Source organism: Barbus barbus, assembly GCF_936440315.1.
Source record: "Barbus barbus genome assembly, chromosome: 26".
NCBI lineage: Eukaryota > Metazoa > Chordata > Actinopteri > Cypriniformes > Cyprinidae > Barbus > Barbus barbus.
The window spans coordinates 5510155-5520146 of record NC_136754.1 but is presented as its reverse complement, the minus strand read 5'-3'; the positions used below and the strand labels follow the sequence as shown (position 1 = coordinate 5520146).

The 9992-nt window shown below is 36.3% G+C and overlaps 1 protein-coding gene across 1 annotated transcript; it reads left to right on the top strand.

Moving 5' to 3' along the window:
- Positions 1 to 495: 495 nt before the first annotated feature.
- Positions 496 to 9109, top strand: LOC306845781 (fibronectin type III domain-containing protein 7-like; the record flags this gene model as incomplete). Its single annotated transcript, XM_079378764.1, has 12 exons — positions 496 to 555; positions 946 to 961; positions 1454 to 1711; positions 2318 to 2575; positions 4067 to 4324; positions 5464 to 5718; positions 5811 to 6065; positions 6167 to 6424; positions 7566 to 7817; positions 7912 to 8166; positions 8503 to 8763; positions 9078 to 9109. The coding sequence occupies 12 exons, from the start codon at positions 496 to 498 to the stop codon at positions 9107 to 9109; spliced, it is 2418 nt and encodes an 805-aa protein (XP_079234890.1).
- Between the last annotated feature and the right edge of the window lie 883 nt (positions 9110 to 9992).

Here is a 9992-nt window from a genome sequence, read left to right as displayed (position 1 = left end):
GTTTCTAGTGTATGAAATAGCAACCGTTCAGCAATAAAAATGGGTTGTCATACAAGTATGTAATACGATAAATGCCTCTTCAGATTTGTAGAACACTTTCTTAATTCATAATATGAATTAATACCACTGATACTTTTTAATTCTGAAGTATTATCTAAGTTTAGATTTAAAATAGAACACTCAATATCTGGTCTATTTGACAGACAATAGAACAAACAATCCTGAGCAGCCCATTCTCTGGCAGAGTGGATCTTTGTGTCTATCCTCAAGTGTATTGAGCGTCCTTTAGCGCTGATAGGTCCAGTCTTCCTCTGTGACAGAGGGAGGGGGTATACGTGAATGCTCCGTACTCCCAGAACAATAAAATACCTGTTGGACGGTAATAGAGAGAAAAAAAACAACTTAAGCCTCAGCCATTACCTTGCAGAAATAGAGAGTCAAATCAGAAGAAGGAAGTGTGCCCTAAAGGCAGCTGATCAGCACCAAATTTGAGGCATGGAGTCGAAATATTTACATCTTTCTAATATTGTCTTATTGATAATTACTGTGCCACAGGTAAGAATAAAAATTAGTTTTTTCTTATGCATGCGATAAGTTGCAGTTTTGGGTAAACTTGCTGGAAGAGTGTTTAAACGTGTGCTGGGATTCTTAATAAACAGTATTGAAAAACTGATTATTTGTAATGCATAAACAATAGTCCTTTTTATTATACTACTGTCATGTTTTGCACTTGTACACACTTCCAAGTCGGATAGGAGGAAATATAGCTCTGGATATGAAATCTGTGCTGAGTGATGCTCAAATAAGCTTCCTTGGCCACTAATGGCACATAATACCATATGACAGAATAATAGTTTCCCCTGAAATAAGCAAAGAATGGATGCTTTCTAGCATGTTTTATATATTTTAAAAGTAATTTGTTGTATTTCTGCTCTTAATTTACAGATATGCAAAGCACATGGTAGGAGATCTTTAATATTTGGGTCATTCCATGAAATGGGTGCATTTTGTCTTTCAAGTAAAAAATGTAAAAGATGACTTCAACACATACTTGACACAAACTTGTACTATATGTTATAGATATTATTCCCATCACAACCACAAATACTTTTTTTGTTTGTTTTCTCTCCCAGTGAAGATGACTTTTTGGTCTGTAAAGTTAAAATTAAATATGAAATACAAGCTTGTATTTATTCTCACCGTCTATATAGATGAAGAACTAATTTTGTAATATTGCAGTGGTGTCAAATCTGTTATCATCCTTTCAAGGCATCCTTTTCAGTTTAAAGACTTGACAAGTTGACTGTTTTTAAGTTAAAACGTTCAACTTGTCAAATATTTCAACAGGCTTAAAACTCACCTTTTTGAGGAATGACCCAGTTGTGTTTTCATATTGTAGTATTATAACAGCATTATGATTATTATGCTATCCTAACCGCTTCTCTGTCTGCAGACATCACGTTATCGGTGTTTACCGTCACCTCCAAAAGTATGACGGTCCGTTGGAGCGGACACACCGGCGCAAGCTCGTACAAAATCACCGCCACGCCGAGAAACTCCCCAGAGCCGTCGGTGTTCGCGCAGTTCAGCGGCAGCACGGTGATGGGCTCCGTTAACTCGTTATCCCCGAACACTGTGTACCGGATGCGGGTCGAAGCCATGGACAACGCGGTGAACGTGCTCAGCAGCGCCGAAACCGAGGAGACCACAGGTAACTAGACGGACTTTTATTGAGGCGTTGGACAAGCTGCCATGATTAATTACTAAAGAAAAATTCAAATCCAATCATTTAAAGTGAATTTAACAATAACAATTTAAGTATTAATTGATTAGAAACATTATTTTATTTCATTTAATGGTTAAATGGTAAAATAAATATTAATTCATATGTGTATATATTTTTTATTAATTTACTAAATGATTAACAAATTAAACGACTAAACAAGTATTACACAACATCGAACTGTATTTTTTATTAAATATTAATTTATCTACAGGATGTAACATAATATTCAAGATTGTAGGAATCAAATATATATATATATATATATATATATATATAGTATATATATAAACATTTTGAGCCACGGTTTTTACGAAGGGCACTTTACAATCTATATATTTATAAATTTATTTGTTTGTGTTTATACAAATTATTATTAATTATTAGTTATTATTATTTAAAAACAGTGCTTCTACCATCATTACACAATTAATGATTGATTAATCATTTATTTTTTTCATTTATATTATTTATTTATTGCAATTTCATTTATTATTATTATTATTATTATGTTTTTGTATTGTGTGCCATCAGCTCCTGAGGTTCCCCTCATATACCAGGCTTACTCCAAACACAGTGACAGCATCATAGTGGAGTTCGGTGTGGTGTCTGGTGCCACCAGCTACATCATCCGGGCAGAAAACGAGGATGGGTTCTTCTCTGAAAGCCTGGTGAACACTTCCCCTGGGATAGTGGTCGGTCTGCTGCCTTACACCCAATACACCCTCAGCGTGATGTCCGTCAACACTGGGGGAAGGAGTCAGCCTTCCCTAACTGTGAATGCTAGGACAGGTAAAATAACTTTCATTAAAACACCTTCTACTTGATTTAAACATGCCTTTCGCTTAATACTTTGGCTATTTTTTCTTCTTTCTTTCTTCTTTGTTTTCAAAAAAGGGTAACATCCCTGCTGTTTGTGACAGAAAAAAAGATGGTTTACCATGGTTTAGGTGGACTTCAACTGGTTACCTGCCCAACTAGCTGGTCTGCCAGACTGAGCAATGGAAATGACAAACCCAAAACCCCTATAAAACCATCAAACCAGACAAGACTAGCATGGTGGCCTACTCAAACTTATAAATTTGTACAAATTTGATGTTAGTTCAATACATATCATTCCAAACAATTATGCTAATCTGCTGTTATTAATCAGTTTCAGTCCAAAAACAGTTTACTACCATACTTTACTGATTATGGAAAACTTGGTCCTCAAGTCCATGGTGTAACACTATAAAGATCAAATTAAAGTGTACCTTGTAGCCTTCCAACCAATACAGACCGTTTCATATAAAGCTCATTTTATAAAGATAACACAACTAAGAATAGAAGGAAACTTGAGCACTATTCCCTGTTTGGTTGACAATGAATTGGTATTTAAAACCTGTAACAATAACACAGTATTGTTTACTCCAGCTATTGTGTAGAGTTGGTACCTCTAGCTCCACCGACTGTTGACGGTAACTGCACCTTCAGCTGGACTTTATACCCAAAACTGAATGAAAAGATAAAACCATGAGAACTAGGCTGTTGCTTCTCCCCAAGGAACGGCTTTGACGTAACATAAGAGGGACAGGTTTCATAAAGTTTCATTTATAACAACAGAACTTACACTCTATCTCATTTCACCCAACAGATACGCTGCAAGTTATTTCCATCTCAAGATCCTATATGTGTCCCTATCAGACATTTATACTAGTATAATTTTAAAACTAATGATAGTATATCTGCAGATAAGCACTGGCACCCAACAAATAATATTTTTCCTATAATAGTGTATTAAGGGCATAGTCCACCTAAAAATAAAAATGCTATCATTATTTACTCAATGTCATGTCGTTCCAAATATTTATTTTGTGGAACACAAAAGAAGACATTTTCAAGAATGCTGGTAACCAAATGGTTCCCAAATGGTCCCACTGACTTCTATAGTAGACAAAAAATATAGATATGGGAGTCAATGGGACCCAAAATTGTTTGGTTACCAAGATTCTTCAAAATATCTTCTTTTGTGTTCCACAAAGAAAGAAACTCATACAGGGTTGGAATGAAATGAGGGTGAGTAAATGATAACAGAATTTTCTTATTTGGGTACACTATCCGTTTAATTTAGATAGGATTTTTTTTTTGCAGTTGTAGTGATCGAAACTCACCACTAGGGGCAGTAACTGTTGAGTCTTTGTCTGTGATTATGCACTTGCTGTTTTGTCAACATGTTCTATTCCTTCTGTCTTTCATTATGCTAATAAAACGTTGTTAAATTATAATTTTTTTCTCTGATTGCAGTGTTGGTAGCCCCAGATCTGATTTCCAGCTCCCCCAGCAGTGACATTATTGTGATAGAGTGGAATCCAGTGGACCACGCTGTGCTGTACAGCCTGGTCATGACCATGGAGGGCTCAGACACACGGGTCAGACTCAACATGACTGAGACCAATGTGACCTTCACTGACCTTCAGCCTGGCACCACCTACAGCATTAAGGGCAATGCCTGGGATCCAGATGGTAACCAAGGAGATGACATCACTGTCTCCCAAATCACACGTAAGGGCTCACTTGTTTCTAGTAATTTAAACAGAATGTGTTCACACAATGCATTTCCCATTAAACCCCTTGGCTCTTTTAATTGAAAGAGATGGGACCCAGTGTCCCACAACCAAAATGTTCAGCCTTACAAACTCTCTCATTCCGTGAACGGTTTTGCCTGACATTTGTATACTAGATAATCTGTTCATAATTTTGTAAAATGTAAATAAAATTATGAATCAAACCTTAAAGAGCTAGTCCACCCAAAATGAAAATTCTGTTATAATTTTCTCACCCTCTTTCCAAATCTGTATGACTTCCTTTCTTCTGCGGAACGCAAAAGAAGATATAATTTTGGTAACCAGTTTTGGGTCGCATTGCTTTCACAGTATTTTTTGTGGAACTATGGAAGCCAATTGGACCCAAAATGTCTTCTTTCAAAATATCAGCTTTTGTGTTCCACAGAAGAAAGTAAGCCACATGTCTGCCAATGGCTGGTTACTTGAGAAGATTTAACATCAAAAACTATTTTTACCATCCATGAAACGTTATGTGCATTGTTTCATTAAAAAATATGCAGACAAAATTGGGGAAACACATCTAATTGCAATTTACTATTAGTAATATTTTTAATAATACAATACTAATATTTACAGTTGTTTTTTTTCTTTGCTTTCAAACTTTAAACCATAAGGCTTTTCTTTGGGCAGAAATCTATAGGGAAACTTCCGTTTTGTTGACAACAGATATATAAACCATTCTTATTACAAACTTTGGAAAACATTTTCAAATGCGCTTAAACTCACAGCACTTGAAGAGATGAAGTTCATGGAGCAGCATTTACTGCTAACCGCTCCGAGACAATGTTATCATGAGCAACTCGTGTGGAAATCTCATAGCACTTCACTATGAAACACACTAGATTATCTAATCATGTGATTACAATGCAGTCTTTGTGATTTGATAATCATGATAAACCATATTGCGTTCTCAGGTCCAACTGGCGAGTAACACTGTTTCATATACTCCGATTTTTACTCACATTTGTTGCTTGTTGAGTGTTAATTTTAGGCCCCGAATACATGTTTGGAACAAGGGGGAGTATATGATGACAGAATTTAAATTCCTCTCTCTTTCTGTCCCATTGTCCTCTACAGGTCCTCCTGTCCCGGGAGAGGTGCAGGTTCAGGTGACGCCGGGTCGCTCTATTGATCTGGCGGTGTATTGGCAGGTAGTCCGTGGTGCCGACGGGTACACTGCTGTGAGCTCAACGGGCCAAAACTGCAGCTCCTCCTTAGGCACATACTGCATAATCAGTCCCCTCAGCTGCAGCCAGAACCACACCATCACCGTCACAGCAGAGAACGAGGCCGGACCCAGTGAACCTTCTGCTCCACAGGACCTTCTCACCTGTAGATTTTACTCACACTCACATACAAAACCACACATACGCATTAATAAAGACTTGTGCAGTTCTTTGTTGACTTCTTTAAATCATTTTCAGTCCCATGTCCTCCTGAGCTGGTTTGGATTGAGGAGCCGACCACAGGGAACTGTTCCGTCACGTGGTCTGAGGTTCAGTGGGTAGATTACTATATCGCCTATGTGAAGAGAGATGACGGCTTAGAGGAAAACTGCAACACCACTGGCACGACCTGCTACTTCCAGTGCATATGTGGATACACGTACCTCTCAACTGTGTTCGCTTACAACCTGGCTGGGACCAGTCCACCGGGTCAAATAGTCAACTATACTACAAGTTTGTATTTCATGCACATAAGTTTACATTTATTTATTTAACAGAAACAATTTTGCAAAAGAATATTTGGTACAAAATATGATATGCATCTCTGTTCTCAGTTCCCTGCTGTCCAGACGATTTGTCAGTGTCTCTGATTTCCACCGAGACTCTAGAGATCTCGTGGTCTTCAGTTCGAGGAGCTGAGTTATACGAGACGATTGCTGCAGATGGAAGCGAATGGATCCACTGCAATGACACGGCGCCTGTGTGTGCGCTCTCTGATCTCACCTGTGACAGCCTGTATAGCGTGGTGGTGCGGCCCTGCAGTGAAACACAAGGATGCAATAAGACCTGTAGTGCACATACACGCCGGACAGGTACACACATAAATGCTCATTTGCATTTGAACCCACAAGATACTGCTGGGCAATATGCCGCATACAAAAAGTACCATGATGGTACCATGTTTTTATGTATTGTATTATTCTATTGTATATTTACAATAGTAGTAACATGGTATTTTTTAAGTACTGTGAATACAAATGTAAATACAATTTAACAATTATTGAAACTGAAATTGTATGAATACAATTTCAAATACAAATATAATTGCATTTATTCAAAGTATTTTCAAAAATACCATGGTCTAATAATAATAATGATTAATTGATTATTATTATTATTAATAACATTGTTATTAATTATAATGTTTATTAAGTATTATTATTTTGCATTTACATGATACTTAGTACTGTTATAATTATATTATTATTATGAATATTAATGATATTTATATAAATATTAATCCTTTAAAAGTAGCCTCGCAATGTACTTTAAAAAACAAGGTATAAAAAATAAATTACTAGTGTATAGTATGCCACATAAAATAAAGTACCATGGAATACCATGTTTTGTAGTACACTTACCATGGTATTTCTGAAGTAATTTAACCAACATGTACATACAATATAAACACCAATTAACAACAACAATAACGGTTGTTATCATTATTATTGTTAACATATATTTTATATACTATAACATTTATATATATCATGCTAAAAGTACTTCCAGAAATACCACGTCATAATAATAGTATTGTAATAATATTACAAATATTACAGATTATTATGATTAATATTAAAATATTCATGATTCATATAAATATTCATCATATTTTTATATTGCACATTTAAAGGTAGTTTCTCTATGCACTTTATATATGAAAGCAAAATGACAAAAACAAGTTATGAAATAAAAAATCATAAAGCATATTTGAAAATAATGAAAACAATTATTTATGAAACAAAATTAACATGGGTAGAATTTCTTTTTAATTTTTAATAAAACAAAACACAAAATCAAAATGGTAAAGGCTTTCCTAAAATAATTAGAATAACATTAGTTTCATTACCATGGTATATTTCAGAGTACTACAGCATTGCTATACTATATGATCTTATCACTGTAATATGGTATCAGTTTTTATGAAATTGAGCTTATTTCTCTGTCTCTCAGCTCCCTGTGCCCCTGTGATCCTCAACGTGACTCAGGTGAACTCTTCCATGGTGGAGGTGTTCTGGATGGCTACAAACACCGAGGCTAACTACACTGTGATCGCCATGGGTCTCTCCCACCAGCTCAACTGCTCATCCAGTGGCACTTCCTGCTACATCAGTGTGTCCTGTGGATCCACATATGACGTCAGCACCTATGCCACAACCAGAGCAGGACAGAGTCTTCCCAGCTACTCCATTCCCCTGGAAACAGGTGCAGTAATGAATATAGAAAACATCTGGAAATAGATAATTAATGGTTGACAATGATCAAGCGATATATATAAATGTCCCCTTTCTCTCTCCAGGACCCTGTTGTCCAGAAACTCTGAGTGTTGAACAGGTGACCCAGTCTATGACAAACATCACTTGGTCAGCTGCCACAGGGGCGGGGTCTTATGTCACCTCTTTGACATCCCCCAGAGGTCACGCCAGATGTCACACCATGGACACTCACTGCCTGCTGGGATGCATCACATGTGGCACCAGCTACAATGTGTCGCTGGAGGCCTTCAGCATTACTGGACATAAATCAGAGTGCAGTTACCACGGTTTCTCTGCAAGTGAGTAAAGTAGCTTTGTCATGGCATCACTACAGATTAGACACTAACATATTTAACCACATAACTGGTAACTAGTCATTTACTAGTCATCTATCTATCTATCTATCTATCTATCTATCTATCTATCTATCTGTCTGTCTGTCTGTCTGTCTGTCTGTCTGTCTGTCTGTCTGTCTGTCTGTCTGTCTATCTATCTATCTATCTATCTATCTATCTATCTATCTATCTATCCAATATAACAATACTTAAGAATGGTTTTAAGAATGATTTATGAATCAATAAAAAATGTAAACTTTGACCATGCTATTTCATTTTATTATCTGTAACCTCTCTCAGGTGCGTGTTGTCCGTCCAGCGTGAGACTATACCGGATGAATAACAACACTCTTCGGGTGAACTGGCGCTCTTCTCCCGGCCTGTACAACTACACAGCTGACCTTCACGGTACCAGATCCAACTACACCTGCAGTGCCACAAATGGGGCTCATGGATGTGACATCTCTGAGATCCTGTGTGGGGAAGTGTACACCGTCGTGGTCGCTCCCTTAACACAAGAGGGTTCAAAGGTCACGTACTGCCCCAGAAGACTCTACTCTGGTACAAAATGATGTTATAATTATAAATAAAACAAGAAAAAAATATTAATAAAACATCACATTTTAATCTTGTAAAATGACGTTTCTTTATTTTTTTTCAGTCTCCTGTTCTGGAAACATGGTGGGAATGGGTGTGTATTCTTATTGAAACTCATCTTCGATCATACATTTTTAAATATATATTAATATAATATGATATAATTTGAATAATATATAGTACTATTATAAAAAAATAGACATTTAAAAATGACAAGCTCTTCCAAGAACATTCTCTATGATTCAGTGTTATATAACTGCTTTTCTGTGTGTCTGCAGTGATCTATCGAGGCCGGAGGAGTGTGGACTAAAACCTTTCTGTGAGTAATTGCACATAAATTATGACTGAATGTTTACATTTGCTGTCATCACACACAGATGCAGAGTCTCATGGGACAGATTTACCCAGGGCATCCGAAACTGGAAGCCTTTGTGTCCACCATAAGATAAAGCATACCATGTCAACATGTGGACATGTTTATTGCTGTACAGCCTGTGACAATAAAATATGACACTTGTGCTCTTGGGACTCCAGATGCGCATCTCAGTCAAAATGTCTTCAGATATGATAAAGGATAAAGTGTCTTGTTCCTTGTCTTAAAACATTTAGGAATAAAAATAAATCTTATAAAGTCTCTCTAAATATCGCCTGGAAAAAAAATCTAATATTTTAAAAGGAATCCTACTTAAGACATAATTTTCATGACAATTAAGCACTTCTCCTGTGTAAAGTGTGTGTGTGAGATGGTATGAAAAAAAGACAAAATAATTATGAGACTGTTGCAGGATCTTGTCTTTGACATGGCATGAAATATGTATAGGCCATATACATTTCAGTGTGTATATGATCAAAGTTGGACGCCCACAAATGTCCGGTTCTCATATCTTTTTGTCTTCTGTCAAAGGGCACAGATAAAAGAAGATGGAGCTCTGATGTCATCAACAGAGACAACAGGGCATTCTCTTCTCACCACTTTCATCTCGCCACATTTATATACTGTTTGCCAGCAATACCTATAACAATTGGCTCAATGAAAATGTATGTGTATCTTTTAGATCTTTTAAACAAGAAAACCAAAATATATGTATATTTTCAATCAAACTGTTAAATATTTCTAAATGTGTGATATTTCACACATACATTTCCTTTGTATTATAAAGTTTGCATTTATACTGTAATTTTCTCATATTCAA